Source organism: Hemiscyllium ocellatum, chromosome 23 (genome assembly GCF_020745735.1).
Source record: "Hemiscyllium ocellatum isolate sHemOce1 chromosome 23, sHemOce1.pat.X.cur, whole genome shotgun sequence".
In the NCBI taxonomy this organism is placed as follows: Eukaryota; Metazoa; Chordata; class Chondrichthyes; order Orectolobiformes; family Hemiscylliidae; genus Hemiscyllium; species Hemiscyllium ocellatum.
The window spans coordinates 1,528,602-1,551,044 of record NC_083423.1 but is presented as its reverse complement, the minus strand read 5'-3'; the positions used below and the strand labels follow the sequence as shown (position 1 = coordinate 1,551,044).

The 22,443-nt window shown below is 40.4% G+C and overlaps 1 protein-coding gene across 2 annotated transcripts in view; it reads left to right on the top strand.

Annotated features, from left to right (window-relative positions):
* Positions 1-22,443, top strand: part of sema3ab (sema domain, immunoglobulin domain (Ig), short basic domain, secreted, (semaphorin) 3Ab) — a 256,069-nt gene that overhangs the window by 88,743 nt on the left and 144,883 nt on the right. For both annotated transcript variants that reach the window (XM_060842583.1, XM_060842582.1), the window contains exon 3: positions 19,373-19,435. In XM_060842583.1, the coding sequence (XP_060698566.1) occupies positions 19,373-19,435 (63 nt within the window). The remainder of the gene's footprint in view (positions 1-19,372; positions 19,436-22,443) is intronic.

The window sequence follows — 22,443 nt, the reverse complement described above, 5'->3', positions numbered from 1 at the left end:
TCTCAGCTCCAGGATACATCTGCTGGTGTTCCTCAGGGCATTGCAGTACGCTAAAACATTGTCATCCCTCCATCATAGAGTCAGAAGGAGGGATGTTTGCCAATGATTGCACAATGTTCAGCTCCATTCGTAACTCCTCAGGTACTAAAGTAGTCCGTGTTCAAATGCAACAAGTTCTGGACAATATTCTGGGCTGACAAGTAACAAGTAACATTCATGCCACACAAATGACAGGCAATGACCATCTCCAATAAGAGACAATCAAATTACTGCTGCTTTATGGTGTTACCATCACTCAATCCCCCACGATCAAGATCCTGGGGGTTACCATTGACCAGAACCTCAACTCCTCTTGCAACCTAAATGCAATAGTTGCAAGAGCAGGTCAGAGGCGAGGAATACTGTGGCAAGTAACTCACCTCCTGACTCACCAATGGCTGAGTCCACTTCATGCAAGTTCCTCTCCAAGCCACTCACCATTCTGACTTGGAGATATATCACTGTTCCTTCACTGTCATTGGGTCACAATCCTAGAATTTCCTCTCTTGGGGCATTGTGGGTCTACCCCCAGCACATGGAGTGCAGAGGTTCAGGAAGGCAGCTTACCACCACTGTGCATAGAGTGAACAGCAGAGGAAGTGATCGATGCAGATACAGGTACAATCTTTAAAAGCCATGAATAGGAAAAGTTTAGAGGGATTTGGGCCAAATGCAGGTAAATGGGACTGGTTTAGTTTGGGAAACTTGGTTTGCATGGATGAGAAGGACCGACATGATGACACAGTGGTTAGCACTGCTGCCTCACAACGCCAGAGACCCGGGTTCAATTCCTGCCTCAGGCAACTGTCTGTGTGGAGTTTGCACATTGTCCTCGTGTCTGCGTGGGTTTCCTCCCACAATCCAAAAAAATGTGCAGGTTAGGTGAATTGGCCGTGCTAAATTGCCTGTGAAGGAGTAAATGTAGGGGAATGGGTCTGGGTGAGTTGCTCTTCAGAGGGTCGGGGTTGACTTGTTGGGCCAAAAGGTCTGTTTCCACACTGTAAGTAATCTAATCTAATCTTTATAAAAAACATACGTGAAAGGTTGTTGGAGCTGCACCCATCCAGGCAAGTGGGGAGTATTCCATCAAACTCCTGACTTGGGCCTTATAAATGTTATTACAATATTTTAAAGGATTTTCAGCACTAACATTTCTAGTCACATCATTCAGTGTTAAAATCCTAGAATATTTATCATTAGTGTAATACTCAGATAACAGAATTAACAAAATTCAACATGTACCTGATCATGTATTAAAGCTATGAAGACGTAAGTCTGACAGACTCTTGAGATAATCAAAATTGATGAGTAAGCTTTATTGTAAACTCACTCAAATACAAAGAGTACAAACCTTCTTCAAAAGATAAAACGTGTTCTGAATTCTGTGCCCTGCACACACACGAGTCAACAGATGGAGTTTAATTTTGATAAATGCAAGGTGTTTCATTTTGGTAGGGCAAACTAGGGCAGGACTTTTCCCGCACCAATCAACCACACCGCCCTGTGGCCCAACATTTCAACGCCCCCTCCCACTCTGCCAAGGACATGGAGGTCCTGGGCCTCCTCCACCACCGCTCCCTCACCACCCGACGCCTGGAGGAAGAATGCCTCATCTTCCACCTCAGAGCTCTTCAACCCTATGGCATCAATGTGGATTTCATCAATTTCCTCATTTCCCCTCCCCCACCTCACCCCAGCTCCAACCTTCCAGCTCAGCACCATCCTCATGGCCTGTCCCACCTGTCAATCTTCCTTCCCAGCTATCCACTCCACCCTCCTCTCCAACCTATCACTTTACTCCTTCTCCCATCCACCAAATTGCACTCCCAGCTACCTTCTCCCCAGTCACTTTCCCTCCCATTTATCTCTCCACCCCCAAGGCTCCCTGCCTCTATTCCCGGTGAAGGGCTCCTGCCCGAAACATCGATTTTCCTGCTCCTCGGATGCTGCCTGACTTGCTGTGCATTTCCAATACCAGTCTAATCTTTACACAGATAATGGTAGAGCCTGGCAAGTGTTGTCGAACAGAGGGACAGAGAGGTGCAGGTTCATAGTTCCTTGAAAGCAGCAACACAGGGTAGTGAAGAAGGCATTTGGCATGCTTGCCTTCATTGGTCATTGCATTAAGAATATGAATTAGGAGGTCATGTTGGTACTGTACAAGACATTGGTTGGGCCATTTTTGGAATACTGCATGCAATTCTAGTTTCTTTGCTATAGGAAGGATGTTATTAAACTGGAAAAGGTGGGGAAAATGTTTACAAGGATGGTGCCAGTACTGGAAATATAAGGAGAGGTGGGATAGGCGGGACTTTTTTACCTGGAGCATAGGAGGTAGAGGTGCATAGATAAGGTGAATAGCAAAGGCCTTTTTCCAGTGGTGAGGGAGTTCACAACGAGAGGGCATAGATTTATGGTGAGAGAGGAAAGATTTAAAAGGAACTGGGGTTAAACATTTTAACACAGAGGGGTAGAAGTATGGAATGAGCTGCCAGAGCAAGTGGTAGAGACTAGTACAATTACAACATTTAAAAGACATTTGGACAAGTTTATGAAGAGGAAAGATTTAGAGCAATATGGGCCAAATTCAGACAAAAGAGACTAGTTAATTTTGGGATATGTGGTCCGCATGGATGACGTAGACTGAAGGATCTGTTTCCCTGAAGTGCAAATCTTTGACTCTATTCAGCAAATATACAAGATACAGGGTATGGGGAGGTGGAATTGAAGCAAAGACATTTCCGTTTCTTTGGTGAAGGAATTATGCAGTCAAATGTTGACCTGGAGGTTCCAGTGAGGATTTTCAGAATGAGCTGGTTCAGTTTTGTGAGAAGCAGTTATCTATCAGAGTTAATCACTTGTGCAGAACCAGAGAGAGAAACAAAGATGTTGCATTCTGTGAGTCTTTCTCTTTAGGATTCATTCCTAACTGGATGTTTCTGGATGTTGCTGTTTTCTATAGCAACAAAGAATTCCAGCTCAGCACTGTCGCCATGACTTGTCCTACCTGCCTATCTTCTTTTCCACCTATCCACTCCACCCTCCTCCCTGACCTATCACCCTCATCCCCTCCCCCACTCACCTATTGTACTCTATGCTACTTTCTGCCCCCACCCCCACCTCTTCTAGCTTGTCTCTCCACCCTTCAGGCTCTCTGCCTTTATTCCTGATGAAGGGCTTTTGCCTGAAACGTGGATTTTGCTGCTCCTCAGATGCTGCCTGAACTGCTGTGCTCTTCCAGCACCATTGATCCAGAATCTGGTTTCCAGCCTCTGCAGTCATTGTTTTTACCAAATGCAAATACTGACTGTTAGGCCAGAAAGAAAGCAATCCAGCTTTTAGTAAACTTTGATGGCCCATTGTTGGAGGACCCCTGTATTCCTGTTTTAGAGAGGGGGAGGGGACACACAACTCTTTTGTTTCCATATGGGTTTTGGACTTAGATTTTGCCAGAGCAAAGATTTATCATTGAGAAATCTCATCCCCAAGAGCCATTTTGAAGATCCATTTGAAAATTATGCATTTCAGGTAAATAATTTTCATGTCTAGATAATTTAGAAAGCTTTTTTCAGGTTGTTTTGGATAGTTTTGACCATGTTAGATCTTGTTAGTTACTGTTGGTCTTGACCTTTCCCTTGCTGAGTTTGACTGCTTTCAGACCAGGTGAGTTTAGTGGCTACTTTGTAATGCTCCAGTTCATTTTATAATTGTTTATTTCTCAAACAGAACAAAGCTTTTAGAACATATAGAACATAGAACATTACAGCGCAGTACAGGCCCTTCGGCCCTTGATGTTGCGCTGACCTGTCATAACAATCTGAAACCCATCTAACTTACACTATTCCATGTACGTCCATATGTCTGTCCAATGACGACTTAAATGTACTTAAAGTTGGCGAATCTACTACCGTTGCAGGCAAAGCATTCCATACCCTTACTACTCTTGAGTAAAGAAACTACCTCTAACATCTGTCCTATATCTATCACCCCTCAATTTAAAGCTGTGCCCTCTCGTGCTCGCCGTCACCATACTTGGAAAAAGGCTCTCCCTGTCCACACGATCTAACCCTCTAATTATCTTATATGTCTCTATTAAGTCACCTCTCAACCTTCTTCTCTCCAATGAAAACAGCCTCAAGTCCCTCAGCCTTTCCTAGTAAGACCTTCCCTCCACACCAGGCAATATCCCAGTAAATCTCTTCTGCACCCTTTCCAAAGCTTCCACATCCTTCTTATAACGCAGTGACCAGAACTGTACACAATACTCCAAGTGCGGCCTTACCAGGGTTGTGTCCAGCTGCAGCATAACCTCCTGGTTCCGGAACTCAATCCCTCTATTAATAAAAGCTAAAACACTGTATGCCTTCTTAACAACCCTGTCAACTTGGGTGGCAACTTTCAAGGATCTGTGTACATGGACACCGAGATCTCTCTGCTCATCTCCACTACCAAGAATCTTACCATTAGCCCAGTACTTTGCATTCCGGTTACTCCAACCAAAGTGAATCACCTTACATTTGTCCGCATTAAACTCCATCTGCCACCTCTCTGCCCAGCTCTGCAGCTTACCTATGTCTCTCTGTAACCTACTACATCCTTCGTCACTATCCACAGCTCCATCGACCTTAGTGTCATCTACAAATTTACTAACCCAGCTTTCTAAGCCCTCATCCAGGTCATTTATAAAAATGATGACCAGCAGTGGACCCAACACCAACCCTTGTGGTACACCACTGGTAACTGGATTCCAGGATGAACATTTCCCATCAATCAGCACCCTCTGTCTTCTTTCAGCAAGCCAATTAGTGATCCAAACTGCTATATCTCCCACAATCCCATTCCTCCACATTTTGTACAATAGCCTACAGTGGGGAACCTTATCGAACACCTTGCTGAAATCCATATACACCACATCAACCGGTTTACGTTCATCTACCTGTTTGGTCACCTTCTCAAAGAACTCAATAAGGTTTGTGAAGCACGACCTACCCTTCACAAAATTGTGCTGACTCTCCTCAATCAGATTATTATTTTCTAGATGATTATAAATCCTATCTCTTATAACCTTTTCCAACACTTTACCAACAACTGAAGTAAGGCTCACTGGTCTGTAATTACCAGGATTGTCTCTACTCCCCTTCTTGAACAGGAAAACCACATTAGCTATTCTCCAGTCTTCTGGCACTATTCCTATAGACAATGATGATTTAAAGATCAATGCCAGAGGCTCGGCAATCTCCTCCCAGGCTTCCCAGATGATCCTAGGATAAATCCCATCCGGCCCAGGGGACTTAACTATTATCACACTCTGCAGGATTTCTAATACCTCCTCCTTGTGAACCTCAATCCCACCTAGTCTAGTAGCCTGTATCTCAGTATCCTCCTCGACAACATTGTCATTTTCTAGAGTGAATACTGTCGAAAAATATTCATTTAGTGCTTCACCTATCTCCTCTGACTCCACAAACAACTTCCCACTACTATCCTTGATTGGCCCTAATCTTACTCTCGGTCATTCTTTTATTCCTTAAATACCTATAAAAAGCCTTAGGGTTTACCCTGATCCTATCCGCCAACAACTTCTCATGTCTCCTCCTGGCTCTTCTGAGTTCTCTCTTTAGGCCTTTCCTAGCTACCTTGTAACCCTCAAGTGCCCTAACTGAGCCTTCACAACTCATCCTAACATAAACCTGCTTCTTCCTTTTGACCAGAGATTCCACTTCCTTCGTAAACCACGGCTCCCGCGCTCTACAGCTTCCTCCCTGCCTGACAGGTACATACTTACCAAGGGCACACAGTAGCTGTTCCACGAATAAGCTCCACATTTCTAATGTGCCCATCCCTGCAGTTTCCTTCACCATCCTATGCTTCCTAAATCTTGCCTAATCACATCATAATTGCCTTTCCCCCAGCTGTAACTCTTACCCAGTGGTATACACCTATCCCTTTCTATCACTAAAGTAAACATAACAGAATTGTGATTGCTATCACCAAAGTGCTCACCTACCTCCAAGTCTAACACCTGGCCGGGCTCATTACCCAGTACCAAATCTAATGTGGCTCAGCCCCTTGTAGGCCTGTCTACATACTGTGTCAGGAAGCCCTCCTGCACACACTGGACAAAAACTAACCCATCTATAGTACTCATACTATAGTGTTCCCAGTCAATATTTGGAAAGTTGAAGTTCCCCATGACACCTACCCTGTCTCTCTCAATCCTATCAAGAATCATCTTTGCTATCCTTTCCTCTAGATCTCTGGAACCATTCAGAGGCCTATAGAAAACTCCCAACAGGGTGACCTCTCCTTTCCTGTTTCTACTTCAGCCCATACTACATCAGGTTCTGGGATAAGTTTAAATATTAATACTTTATATTTTAAATCATCTTGACATTAGCAATTGCAATATTTTACAAGGTGACCACTCCTTGTACCTCATGATATTTTCCATCTTTTACCAGTAGGGGCCACTTGGAAAGGGTCATTCAAGGAAGTTCATTGCCATCAGTCCTCTTTTGTCCTTGCATTGTTTTGGGCCGATCTAATGCTTGGTGGTAAAGGATAGACAGCTGTAGAACATTTCCAGAAGTGACTTTGCTTTTTGATAACAATAAATGGGAGATGGTTTTATCATAGTAGTACAACTAGGCAAATAATTCAGAAACTAAATTTTTGAGAACATGACTTCAGATCTTAACATTGCAGATGTAAAATTTGAAATCCATTAATAAAAATAATGTGTTAGCGAATTTTGATAAGATTTGTTACTTAGGTTGAGGTTCTGGCTGTAGGTTTGCTCACTGAGCTGGAAGGTTCGTTTTCAGACATTTCATCACCATACTAGGTAACATCTTCAGTGAGCCTCCGAATGAAGCACTTGTAGTATAGCCCACTTTCTATTTATGTTTGATTTTCCTAGGGTTGGTGATGCCATTTCCTGTGGTGACATCATTTCCTATGGTGATGCCATTTCCTGTTGTTTCCACAGGAAATGACATCACGAACCTAGGGAACTGAAACATATAACTAGAATTTGGACTACACCACCAGTGCTTCATTCAGAGGCTCACTGAAGATGTTACATAGTAATGTGATGAAATGTCTGAAAACTAACCTTGCAGCTCAGCAAGCAAACCTACATCCAGAAAAAAATTTGTAATCAAAAGCTAGTTTCAGTAAGGGAGACCATGAAACTATCATTGATTCCTGTAAAGACCCATTTGGTTCATGAATGACCTTTAGGAAGGAAATCGGACTTCCTTAACTGGTCTGACTTACACATGTCTTCAGACCCACAGTAATGTGGTTGGCTTTTAATCGTCCTCCAAAACAAAGGTAACTTAGAACATATAACAGAGAACATTACAGCGCAGTACAGGCCTTCGGCCCTCGATGTTGCGCTGACCTGTCATACTAATTTGAAGCCCATCTAACCTACACTATTCCATGTACGTCCACATGCTTGTCCAATGACGACTTAAATGTACTTATCTATCTCTGTAGATAAGTACATTCTATCTCTGTAATCTGTAATATTTGCTTCTCTATACCTGGGAAATGATCTGATAAGATACTAACAGTTACTTCTGTATCAAATACAAAATCACTAGGATATCTTTGACTTTCTCAATGTTCTGTCTCTTATGGATAAGATAGTTCCTAATGAATGTCTCAGGTATCTTCTCCAATTGAAGTATTTTGCTAAATGTGGGTCTCTTTTCTAGTTATGGTGAGTTTTCTCTTTATCTTGTCCACTTATCTTGTCTAATGTTACTGCACAGAGTTTTTTGTTGCTGATAGAGAGAATGTTTTCATTAATATATGTATCTACCATATATACCCATGTATAGGTAAGTCTTCTGTATAAGTAGACCACTAAGTTTGGCCAAAAAAATCTGGTATTTTTCATATACCTTGTGTATACGTCAATGCTGATCTATCAGGGGTCTCCTCCTGACCATATATACAGCCTTAAAGGGCATGATTTGTACATTTTTGATTCAAATGAGTAACCTGCGTTATTGCATATAATGTGCACCAGTATATATTTGCACAATGCGATTTTCAAATTGTTAAGCTGCATCTTGATAACTATATATACACACTCCATATTTATTTATGTAATATTTACATGCATATATTTGACCTCTGCATGCAAATATCTAGGGTACCATACGGCAGCTCTCAGCCTTGTATTCCAGTTGTTCACCTCAGTTTCTTAGAAGTAGGTGTCGCGTACAGTTGTGCTCTGAACTTGCTGTAAACGCCCCCAAGTTAAAAAATGACCATTATTCTTTTTCCTTTTGTTTTTATTATTTTATATAGAGATTTGGCTCTTGTTTGTCCATTTTTTTGATTCATGCCAACATGAATTTCATCCCCTGGATAACAGTACCTCATGTATAAGTCAACCCCCTATTTTCAGCTTAATAAAAGGTTTTCAAAACTTGACCTCTACATGAGTAAATACAGTATTCTATGTGGGGCTGGCTTTTCTCTATTTTCTTGCCCCAGATCCTCTTGTCATTTTCTGAATGAGCTTTTCCCTTTGGAGCTTGTCATTTTGCTGTTCCCACAGGGTTATCACCTTTCTTTTAGAGTGATCATGTTTAGCTACTGCCTCACCTGCCGACATTTTCTTAAAGCAGTTCTTACTCTTAAACTGAAAAACCTTGAGGGGCTTTTAGAAAATTTCCCCTGGGTTTTCTGGATTTCCTCTCCTCATGTTTCGGTGCAACATCAAAGGCCGAAGGGCCTGTACTGCGCTGTAACGTTCTATGGTGGTGGTCCTTGCAGCTTTGCCATTCCTACCAGTGTCTGGTACTACATTAGAGTTCTTGTCAGTTGTTCACTGCCACCAATCCTCCTTGTCTTTGTTTTGTCTAAGGACTATCTAGTGATTACTGATATATGATTTACCACCATAAGGTATATACAGAGGATACACTGCTCTTAGATATAAAGAAGGTTCATTGCATGACAGCAATAGACACAATTCCATTGATCAGACAGAATCACTAGGACCTTCAAGATAGAGATACACCTACTGCTCAAACAGAGATCCCTGTCTCCAACTACTGACTGTTTAGCATCAATAGAAAGGTTGGAGTGAATGTAACATGAACGATAACTCCTTCAGAACCATTACCTTATGTAACAGTAACTATGCTGATTGCTAAAATTAAAGCAAAGTTGATACCGACAGTTGAAATAATAACAGAAAATTCTGGAGAAACACAGCCAAACTGACTGACCCTATGGAAATGAAAGTTAAGCTAACATTGTGAATTCAGTATATTTTCTTCAGAATTTGTCATTTTGCATTTGAATCATTAACTTTGTTTCCCTCTCCATAGATGTTGCTTGACCTGCTGAGTTTCTTCAGCATGTTTTTGGTTTATATCCAATCCATTGCCTTGGAATACATTTATATATTCGCTCATCATTTTATTTTAATTTTTCAAGGGTGGCACTGGCTGGGCCAGCATTTGATTGCCCAACTCTGGTTGCCCCTTGAGAATGTGGTGGAGAGCTGCCTTCTTGAACCACTACAGCCAATGTGCTGTGGGTTGACCCACAATTCCATTAGGGAAGAAATTCCAGAATTTTGACTCAGTGACAGTGAAGGAACGGCGATATATTTCCAAGTCAGGGTGGTGAGTGACTTGGAGGGGAACTAACACATGGTGGTGTTCGTATGTGTCTGCTGCCGTTGTCCTTCTAACTGATGGTGATCATGGGTCTGCTGTTTCTTCTGGCTTAGATGTATGAGGTCATCTATTAGCTTTGTATCATCATGTGTACATACAGAGTGTTCCTGCAATGTGTACACAGGATAAGCAGAATGTACACACAGTATATATATTGATAAAGAGATTACATGTTTCATGGTAATCACTTTTCAGTGATTACTATTAATCGTACTCATTGGCTACAAAATTGAGTTTTGTAACATTTTAAATGGTGTTAAATGTGTTTAATTACAACTACTCATTAATAATATTCAAGCACTTAATAAATTGGAATAAAATTCCTTTGAAGCCAAGTGAAAATAAACAGTTTAAACAGAAAATTAATATTGCAGATGTTTCGTCCCCTGTCTAGGTGACATACTCAGTACTTGGGAGCCTCCTGTGAAGCGCTTCTGTGATGTTTCCTCTGGCATTTATAGTGGCTTGTCTCTGCAGCTTCTGGTTGTCAGTTCCAGCTGTCTGCTGCAGTGGCCGATATATTGGGTCCAGGTCGATGTGCTTAATGATTGAATCTGTGGATGAGTACCATGCCTGTAGGAATTCCCTGGCTGTTCTTTGTTTGGCTTGCGCTATAATAGTAGTGTTGTCCCAGTCGAACTCATGTTGCTTGTCATCTGTGTGTGTGGCTACTAAGGATAGCTGGTCACGTCGTTTCATGGCTAGTTGGTGTTCATGGATACAAATTCCCAGCTTGGCAAACAGAACCACAACAACGAGCACCCGAGCTACATATCTTCTCACAAACTTTGAAGAAAATTAATAATTTCTAATTTGTAAAATGTGCTTAAACACTTGATGAACTGGAATATTGTTACTTCAGAAGTCTATCTAACATAAAGGCGACTGAATTCTGTGAATTGTTACATGTGGCACAATCCAATTAATTAAATAACATTTCATCAATTGCTTCTGTGTAGTGTCTCATAAGTACCTTTACAATAACCCTTGAGAAATTTGTTCCTCAAATACAGAGTGACTTTTAACTTGCAGAAGGGAAAGGATACCCATGCAGCTGTCTCCAGGGCTTGTGGTACTTTATTAATAAGAGACCAGAATGATTTATTTTATTCTGCTGCCAGTCAGTAATTCTAGAGTTTTTTTTAACTGCCAAAATTGATAGAATGGAAAAATGGTGCACACTCATTCACGTAACAATCTTATTCCAGCATCTTTCATCAATCAGCATCACCTCAATGCTGTCTTTCAGCCACTGTCCAGTTTCATTAGACTGCCCTTGTATGTCCCTTGCCATTGTCTGAAGGCAGTTTGTACATCTTCACCAAGTGTTTCCTTGCTACTCCCACACAGATATCTCCAGAGTTGTTGAAGTTTGGTCCTTGAAGTCCTCCCCTATCTTATATGTTGTCCTTTGGCAGTGTCATCTGATGACCCAGGGTCAAATTTCACAGATCTTTAGATGATGCAGTTTCATTAATTCTTTCATTCTATCATGAAGTGATGTTTGATCAGACTGCCTGTTAAATCACGGAGGACTCTCAGCTCCTGGTGATTTAGCCAGTGCAAATATGGAACAATTCTTTCTGCTACTGCTGCAAATTTTGCTGATTCCATTCTACTCCCTGTAAATTCTCTTTGATTTTGACTGTATGAAACCTTGGCATTCTGTTCAACTCTAAGCTGCTTTTTAACCCTAAAGCTACAGATTACTTTGACCATTTTTATTTTGAATTGTTTGTGGGCATTTATGGTAAACCCAGCATGAGTTACCCAAATCTAATTGCTCTGACTGACCCTTGACCTGGCTGGCCCTCCCTTATCCATGTGTCTGAATTCCATTTTATTCAATATGTAGCTGCTCAGCATTAATTCCACAGTAAGTACCACTTCCTTCATCACCCTCGCTGATGGAATTGGCCCTCTATCACCTAAGCTCCTTGCCTTTCCCTTCATAGTCGCCCTATCTCTACAGTCTCTTCCGGCCTTTTAGCCCCATCTGGCAGTTCTCTGATTTTTGTCTTTGCCTGTTTCTCTGCTCTCCTTTGACATGTCATTGCTGGAGGAGCAGACAGATGCTTTGGCTCAACTCTTTGGAATGTAATCCCTAAACACCTCCTTTAAAAGCCAAATCAAAACCTACGATACCTTTCCTAATCTAAATCCCTCCCTCCCACACCCAGTTTCCACTTACATGTTTTTTTTCCATTTGGGCAGCAGTTTGGATATTTGGTATTCCAATGCTATTTGCTGGAGGATTTATTGACAGCTTGTTTCCATATTTCTGTTCCTTCTAATTATGGAGGCATTAGCCATAAGATATGTGCAAGGACTTCAAACTTTTTTTCCTTGAGCTGTATTTAATACAAGCTTCCATGGTGAAATCATTGTTTTTTAAACTAAACAGTTTGTGGAAACAATGTGCAATTGTTGAAAAGCATTTACCTGAAAAGCCTTTGTCTTCTTTTGATTGGATGTTTTCATTGATTTATTTTAAAAGTCTGCTCAAGAAAACAGAGAAAAATGTTTTAAACAATTCAATTAGGAAACCCTCCGATAGATGGACTGTGAATTGAATTCCTTGAATGAGGAATGATTTTAAAGTAGCAAATAAAGCCTTTTGTTCCAGAGGGGAGCGAGATAGAAAACAGGGAACCATTGGTCAGTTATCTTCATGTTTACCATGGGGAAGGCATTGGAATTGATCATTAATGAGATTATAGCTATGAAATTTGAAAACACTCAAGGTGATTAGGTAGAGTCAGTGTGATTTTATTGAAGATAAATCATTGTTCACCAATTTATTGAAATTCTTTGGATGAGTAACATGAAGTGGGTGAAGAGGAGTCTGTAGATATTCGGTACTTTGATTCCTTGAAGGCATTTGATAAGGTGCCATATCAATGATTATTGGAGAAAATAAGCTCATGGGATAGGGGGTATTACCATGGATAGACATTTAGCTGACCCACCAAAACAGAGTGTGTATAAATGGTTCTATATCTTCAGCAGGAGGTGAAGGGTGGAGTTCTAGAAGGTTCTGTGTCAATTTGTGTCAGTGACTTAATTGAGGGGAGTGACGTTAAGATGATTAAATTCATAGACAACACTAGGATAAGCAGAAAAATGTATAATGAAGAAGACACAAGGAATTTGCGTGTGGATACAGATAGATGAGTACGTGAACAAAAGTCTGGCAAGTGAAGTATAATGTGGGAAAATGTATCATTGGCAGGAAGAATGCAAAGGAATGTATTACTTAAATGCAGAATAACTGCAGAATTCTCAGGTGCAAATGATTCTAATTGTTCAAGTACATGAGTCAGAAAATGTTAATTTGCAGGTACAGTACATATTCAAGAAAATTAATGGGATGCTATCATTTCTTATGTGAGGAATAGAACATAAAAGAAAAGATGTAATATTGCAGTTATACTGGGCATTGTGAGACCACATCCTGAACACTGTGTGAGGCTTCGGTCTCCTTCTTGAAGGAAAGATGAGTATGTCAGAGGCTGTTCAGGGGAGGTTTGTTAGAGAGATTCCTGAAATAAGTGGGCTGTCCTATGAAGAAAGGCTGGGCAGGCTGGACTTGTGTCCACTGGAGTTTAGAAGAGTAAGGGTGACCTGATTGAAGTCTTTAAGGTCCTGGGCAGTCTTGACAAATTGAACATGGAAAGGAGTGAGTCCACACGACAAGATATTGCTTTCAAGGCAGAGGTCAGCCTTTCAGGACAGAGATGTCATTTTTCTTTCCTGAGAGTTGTGTATCTTTTGGAACTGTCCATCTCAGAAGGCAGTCATTAAATATTTTGAAAGCACAGGTAGATTCCGGTTAGACAAGGGATTCAAAGGTTATCGAGGCAGGCAGAAATGTAGGATTTGGTACATAAACAAATTAGCCATGAACTTATTGAATGACAGAGCAAGCTCAATGGATTGAATGGCCTACCTCAGTGTTGTATTTATGGTCATGAGCTCATGTATGTGGTATGGGGGGTTAGAGTGGTGGACCAGATTTGGTGAGTGGCTTTTTAACTCAGGGATGTTGGGTCAATGCTGAGTGGAGACTGATGTTTTGAGGCTCCTGTGCAGAGTGATCTTTCATCCAATTCTGATTGGGCAAATGCATCCTGTGTAAACCTCCCCAGTAAAGGTAAGTCTTAGGCAGGTTGCTAGAATTGATTAGAAAATGCTTCAATTCATGTCTAGCTGTGCTTTACCCGATCTGGAAATGCTTTATACTGACATTGCGTGCAAGAAACAAAAGCAAAATTTCATTCATCTTGATAAGGACACAATAAAATAAAAACAGTCACATGTTGGTGTGCTGTAAATTTAAATGACCTATTATTTTTCACTGCTGTACACAATAGACCCCTGGGGTTCCTGCTGTAGCTTCAATAATATGACAGCAGAACTAGAGGAAAATTAGTCAATGAGACCTAACATCAACTGAAGTTGCTTATATTCTGCCTGCCAGGATCTGCCTCTGTCATGGTCAGATGGTAATGATGTAGGACCTGGTGGAGCACTGCCACTTCCTGTGGTGACCATGGAACCACATTGAGGTTGGACCCAGTAAATAGCAGCAGCTGCCTGAACACTAACGGAGAGCAGCAATAAATGGAACAAGGTCAGTTTGGTCAGCTGTAACTAGTGGGATACCGCAAGGACCAGAACTTGGGCCTCAACTATTTCCAGACTATACAAGTGGATTATGTGAGGGGATTGAGGGAAGTGTATCCAGGTTTGTACCAAAGATGATGCAAAGTGAAATGGGACCATACAGTAACAAAAACAGAAATAGCTGGAAAACCTCAGCAGGTCTGGCAGCATCTGTGGAGAGAAATCAGAGTTAACACTTTATGTTGAGTGACCCTTTCTCAGAACTGGGAGGATACAGTATCAAGGGTTTAGAAGTTGAAATGAGTGAGCAAGAGTATAGAACATAGAACATTACAGCGCAGTACAGGCCCTTTGGCCCTCGATGTTGCGCCGCCCTGTCATACTAATCTGAAGCCCATCCTACCTACACTATTCCATGTACGTCCATTTACCTGTCCAATGATGACTTAAATGCACTTAAAGTTGGCGAATATACGACCATTGCAGGCAAAACATTCCATACCCTTACTACTCTCTAAGTAAAGAAGCTACCTCTGACATCTGTCTTAAACCTATCTCCCCTCACTTTAAAGTTGTGTCCCCTTGTTTTGCCGTCACCATACTTGGAAAAAGGCTCTCCCTGTCCACCCTATCTAACCCTCTGATTATCTTATATGTCTCTATTAAATCACCTCTCAACCTTCTTCTCTCTAAAAAGAACAGCCTCAAGGCCCTCAGCCTTTCCTCGTAAGACCTTCCTTCCATACCAGGCAACATCCTAGTAAATCTTCTCTGCACCCTTTCCAAAGCTTCCACATCCTTCTTATAATGCGGTGACCAGAACTGTACACAATACTCCAAGTGTGGCCGTACCAGAGCTTTGTACAGCTGCAGCATCACCTCCTGGTTCTGGAACTCAATCCCTCTATTAATAAAGGCCAAAACACTGTATGCCTTCTTAACAACCCTGTCAATCTGGGTGGCAACTTTCAGGGATCTGTGTACATGGACATTGAGATCTCTCTGTTCATCTGCACGACCAAGAATCTTACCATTAGTCCAGTACTTTTCATTCCGGTTACTCCGGCCAAAGTGTATCACCTCACACTTGTCCACATTAAACTCCATTTGCCACCTCTCAGCCCAGCTCTTCATCCTATCTATGTCTCTCTGCAGCCTACTACATCCTTCGTCACTATCCACAACTGTTTCCATGCTGTACATCTCTATGACTCTATAACAGCCTCAAAAGGCTAAAGAGTTCACAACTGTTCCAGTTTGATATATTACTTTCATTGGGTCTGGTAGACTTTCTGTATTTGCTGTTAATAACAATGTTCCAAAAAGTACGTTTTTACAAGCATCCAACAGACTTTTATTGAAGTGGAACATTTTGATTTCAGGAAATTCTTTAACAGAAACAAGCCGCAGCAGGTTGTTAAAGATCCTGAAATGAAACACTTACTGCTTCTGGGAGACAGTTCACCCCAGACTGGCTCCAGTGTAAACTGAGAAAACACATTTCAGCTGGGCAGGTGGATTTGAGATAGATACAATGATAAGAGAGTAATCCACAGCTTTGTGGTTAAGAAGTGAGTGGTTGACTTAGAAAACACGCAGCATTTCATTTAGTCAGAAGAGACGTCTCATACTTCAAAGTAGAGTACAAGCCTTAATTTTCAGTGACTTTAATTGATAACTGATGCTAAAGTTAAGGTGGCTACATTTTTTAAACAGCATTTGAATATTTTGCTCTGGGGTTTGAGGAATCAAATGGCAGGAGAAAGAAACTTGTGAAAAATGTTAGCTTTAGCTGACTTTTGTTGAAATAATTTTCAACAGGGCACGTGCTGAACATTCTTCTCTCTCCTTCAGGATCCCAAACCCTTTTCATTTAAATTTCTCATTGCCAACGAGTTCGTCTGTACTTGTTGCTGTCCATCAGTTCTTTGCAACCATTCTTATTCCCTTCTGAAAGACAGCCAGTGAAACACAGTCAGTCATGTGTGACCAGTCACACCTAGAGCACACACAGCAGAGATCGCTGAGCTACCGGTTTGCACGAACTTGAAATCTGAACAATTTCCACCGACAGCTCCTCTGCCTTGGTTGACCCTGACTGTGCCACCCGTCCTTCTCAGCAGACTGCAGGAGTAACTTAGATCCAGAAATTCTTCCAATTTTACACAGACTTTTGAGCTTTCCATCTGCAGTTGCAGTAATTCTGCAATTGCCATAGCAGCAATTGTCACTGTCCTTGTCCATTCAGAACATGAATTACTTTGGCATTGCACAGGTTATTATTTATTAATCATAAAAAACATACACACTTGTCAAAACATTCCTGTTAGCTTCTGATCTTCGAGTGAAGCCAGTCCTACCAGACTTCACAGAAAAGAACAGTTCTCTTTCACCACTTCCACTCAATAGAAACTGATGGGCTATGAATTTGCACATCCTTTCTATTAACTGAGAGATACCTGTGAGAATAGTAAAATACACTCGATAATTATGTATGAGTACTGAATTGAAGAGAGAGAACACACATTTGCAAACTTAAAATAGTTTATTCCTGTTCATGGTCAAATAAACATTATAGAGTTTGAGAGCATTTAATAATTTTATCATGCAAATCAAACTAGTTTATTATTTCCAATGCAGTAATTCTCAAACAAAAGATGACTGTTAAAGTAATATAATGCAATATTGAATCATTCTTAAAGTCTTGCACTAGTGAATGAAACAAGTTCTAAGAGTGTAGAATTTTAACATTCTTAACCTTTGGAGTTCAGTTTAACTTTAAACAACCTCTGTTGGAAAGATCCCCCTTTGTATGGGCCTGAACTAGATTAGTTGGTTAATCTGCATCTTATTGTGTGAAAGAAATTGTGATAAAAGATTGGATGGATGCACAGATAGTTTGCTTAAGGAGTGGAAGTTTTCCTTTGATGCAATAGAATACTGTCATGTGAGAGTGGATTTGGAACATACTGCTGCAACACTGGAATGAACTCTACCTTGTGTATTATCAAAGCTGCATTTAAATCTGTGAGGAAAATGAAAAAGAAAACAAGTTCCATTATTCTCTTACATGTTTTGATGAAGTCAAACTTCTTACAAGTGGCTGAAATGGGTCTTTGCTCTGAGTGTCAATCAGCCCACACATGTATCAGAAAATTCCAGACTCAGTAACAGGAAAAGGAGAAAAAAATTGTACTTAACTATGTTTTTAAGGTACTTAGCTGATCCCAATTGGCCACCCATTGGCGTAGATGTCTTTACATTCCTGGCACACCAAGCAATTCAAAATAAACATCAAAGAATTGTCTCTGTGGTCACATATTGAATTTGTCTGTCAAACAGCCTTGTAATTTATATAAAGAGAGTTGCTGATTTGTAAAAGGGTCTACATGTTTCACTCTGTGTAAAATAAATTCAACAACTCTGAAGTTCTGGTACTTGGATTTTCAATTTAAAGATTAAGATAATAGAGCTGTGGGTTTTATCATAGAGATATTTGTGTTACAAACATATAACAAGTTTCTCCATCTGGCATCTTAACAAAACAGTTATGTTTTTATAATGATTGTGAAAAGTGAATTTAAATTGAGCAATGTAGGGTCGGCATGGACGAGTTGGACTAAAGGGTGTGTTTCCGTGCTATATCTCTATGACTCAAGTGTGTTTTGGGCTCACTACCCTTCCCTTCAAGTATTTATTCCCTTTCCCTCAACAAATGCTAATGGACTCAATTATTTTCCTGCCTTGTTATTTAATATGTTATAAATATTTCTTCTAGTGTCAGTATAAATAGTTGTTTGACCAAGTTGACATATTCAGTGCACTGAAAACATCTGGGGAATTATTATCAATAATTCATAATTCATCTTTCGAAGCATTATGTAGACAATTATAGAAAGTGGTCATAAATTAAAGACTTTAGCATTCTGTCATGGATGTTATACATCTGAACTATTTGCGCACTTATGAAAAAGATGAACCATGTGAGTTTAATATGAAAAACACAAACTTCATATTTGTGCTGTTGAAAGAGGCAACTGCAAAACTAATGCTTCAAAATCAAGTTCTGCAATAATTAAAGTAATATTAATAAGCACTTATCATAGATTACCGATGTCACAATATAAAGTATAACACATTAACAATTTAAAAAGTACAATCAATTTGTTGTGAGATTTATTCTTTGCAGTTTTGAATTGCAGTATTTCAGTGAGTGTAAGAGCCCCTCATGGTGTATTAGCCTTCATATGCTGTTCATTAAATGTTTATAAGATGAAGAAAAGGCAAAAGTAAATGACCAAAGTTCCCTCTAAAGGAAATTTTCAGAAAATTACAGATTCTTTCCTTTCATTAAGTGTAAAATAAAACATAACAGAAATATCAACCAATTTCAGTCCTCAACATGGACTCCCCACCTTCAGTTTCCCTTTGCTTAACTGCAAGAATAACTTGCTGTCATTTTTGGACAACAAATTTGACTCTATTATAATCTGCTTAGCACATGTTTATTTAATGAAGAAAGAGTTTGATCCAAACATGTTAAGTATTTGTAATTACAAAATACAATGTAAATATCGCTATGTTATAAATCCTTGTGTATACTCTCCAAACCCCATTTTGCCAATCCTCAAAGCACCACTAGAGAGAGAACCTTATTTCCATCTCTATTCAGTTGGAAGAAGTTAATAACGTTCAAAAATCTTTAAGCCCAGAACCTTACTCTTATGCTGTTCTTTAGAATCAAATCTACCCGACCAGCATTAACAGTTCGTTTCGATCCTGTCTTACAGTTAAAATTGAGTTGCACATCTGAGTAAATGGATATTTTGCATTTTCAAGTTTCACTTTGATAGTTACCTGAATATTCAGAAAACTGTTTAGGATTCAGAGGAACAGTGGAATTGCTGGACAATAAACAACTGAATGACATTTGAACTAAATTGAAAAGTGTCATAATTATGCATAAAAACAGTTTTATTTCTTGGCTGATGTTTCAGATTGTGTGGCCTCCAACACCCACCAGAAGAGATGAATGCAAATGGGCAGGAAAGGATCTTGTGGTAAGAATAACACTCTGCTGATATTCTAGTTTGTCTATTATTTTATTAATTCTGTTACACTGATATTGTAGTTTAGCAACAGGAAAAGCACTCTGTCAGTGAAACAGAACTTCTGGATAAACTGTTCACTTTGATGTTGAAGAGGTGGATCATGAATTATTTTATTCAGAATACATGGCCAAACTGGATGATGGAGAGTGACAGGTTGAGATTTTGCAATCATAATACACCTTTGAAGGAATGTTTTACGAGTAGCAAGAGGAAGATGTTGATAACTTAATTTCCCATTCATACACATATTCCTGTATTGGCATCAGGTGTCAGCATTAACCTAAATTGCCAGGAACTCCCTGTAAAGTTTCTTACAAATCCATTGTGAATTTCTACTGGTTAAAGGTTAGATAGCCTTCTTTTTCCGGAAGGTAAAAATAGTTGACACTGAACAGCAAACTCTCCTCAGTTTGAAAGTTGAAATTATCTTCACTTCCAGCCTTAAAATTAGGTGAAGGAGTAAATTTTAATGCTAATAACATGGCAATGAAGATCTCAGACAGTGACAGCATAGTCCTATTTTTGAAGGATCTGTAACCGTTAACCAGGTCTTTATTGGTGAAGGGTCCATTTACAATTGTGCTTCATGAAGCACAGGGACAAGGTCTTTCCCAGAAAGACTGCACTGATTCCTTGCCAACCTGTTCCTCCCACTCATCACTATAAATATATTTGAAGATGAGGAATTACTCACCTCTTGACCTAGTTGCTACAACTTGCCGAATTGGCAGTGGAGATGGCTTTAGATTTCAACCTGAAAATTTTAACCAAAAATAAACACATTTTCTTAATGCCTTTGGGAAAATAAAATACAAGTTTCTGCTTGCAAGTAAATTATTTCAATATCTTGTTTCAACATCTTTTAATTAACTGTGTTCTGACATGCATTACAACCAAGTGGTTCAACTGAAGTGCTGAGATAGTTTGTTGGAAATATTTTGAAAGAAACAGTAATTCTCATTTGCATAAATTCAAGCAATGACCCCCCCCCCCCCGAGAAATATCTTAAAATCGGTTTGTTAAAACCTAATATGTTAAAATGTATATTAGTAAACAGATGTAAACTTGAAAACAAGTTATTTGTAAAATATTTTATAAACCAGGCTCTGAGAATGAAATGTTCAGGGAGGTACAGTGAAAGAGCCTTGGTATTTCTAAAAACATTTGTAACAGAGTCTCAGCTGCCACTTACACGAAGCAGATATACATTGATCTGTTCTGGATAACTGGAGAAGCTGGGTGATGTAGTCAAGTCTTTTGTGAAGGGAAATGTGTCTGATCCAATACTGGCCCTCAAAAACGCACCTGTTGATGACAGCAGCAGTGAAGCTAACAGCTCAGATTGTTCAGTGTCTCAGCGTTCAAGAGGAGGACATGAGCAGACATTCCGTCTCTCAGTCAGCATGTGTGTGTGCCACATGATACATCTCTCGCTATCGGTCACACTCAACACATGTCATAGCTGACTGTCTCAGTGTCACTTTGTGGATGTCAAGTGCCATCGATAACATTAGGAGTTGTACTTATTTTTATACCTTTAATGAGCAGGTTCAACTATTTTGTCTTAGGCATTTTGAGGAACTCAGCCAGGCAATTAGAGAAGTGGTCACTGACATGTCCAATATTAGGAGACAGGAAAAGGAGATTTGAGGACAGGGAATCAACACCAACATCAGCCATGTGATTCATTGAGGTTGGGGCTAGCAGGAATAAACTATAATTACCGAAAACTTGGAAGACCTGATGAGATTTTGAGCATTTCCTAATCAGTGATGAATCAGGTTGGATATCAAGACATTTCTTAGTGCGCAAGAGTAAATCATTTGTGTGTCAATCTCACGGCAGGTGCCTGTTTTAGTTGTGGGAGTGATTTTTTTTTGTATTCTGGACAGGAGTCAGTGATTAATATGCAGTCAGTATTTATAATCTATAAACAATACTGCTCCTACAATAGATCAGTATGTCTGCTTGTTAGATTAGATTACTTACAGTGTGGAAACAGGCCCTTCAGCCCAACAAGTCCACACTGACCCGCCGAAGCACAACCCACCCAGACCCATTCCCCTACATTTATCCCTTCACCTAACACTGGGGGCAATTCACCTAACCTGCACATTTTTAGACTGTGGGAGGAAACCCACGCAGACACGCGGAGAATGTGCAAACTCCACTCAGTCAGTCACCTGAGGTAGGAATTGAACCCAGGTCTCTGGCGCTGTGAGGCAGCAGTGCTGACCACTGTGCCGCTGTGCCATTTATCTTCCAATTTTGCCAGCAGTTTTTGTCATGTTCACTGAAGGATGAGCTGGCACAGAAACCAAGGCTCACTACCCAACAACCAGATCGTTATTGTAGAACCGCAGAATCCCAGACACAGCAGACTCCATGGGAGCTACCTGGGAGATTGAAGATTCCGATGAGCAACTCTGACTTCTGGCAATTAATCAGCTGACCCCAAATAGAGTCATAGTGTCATATAGCAAGGAGCAGACCCTTCGGTCCAACTTGTCCGTGCCCACCAGGTTTCCCAAACTAATCTAGTCCCATTTGCCTGCATTTGGCCCATATCCCTCAAGCCCTTTCCTACTCATGTATTTTAAATGTTGTAACTACACCTGCATCTCCCACTTTCTCTGGCAGTTCATTCCACATGCGAAGCATCCTCTGCATGAAAAGGTTGCACACCCAAGGCCCCTATTAACTCTTTGTCCTTTCACCTTAAAATCTGTCCTTTTACCAACACCAGAGAAAAAAAAAACCTTTGCTATTCACCTTATCTATGCCTCATAATAACCCATCACCCCTCAAGTACACCATTCCCAAACCTCTTACACCACACTGACCTCAAACAGCCATCTCTCACCTGACCAGAGACCCACACACCTCTCCTCCCCAGACATCCCCTGCTACCAGCCTGTTTCCTTGGGATCCAACAACAACTTATGCCACTGGTCCTG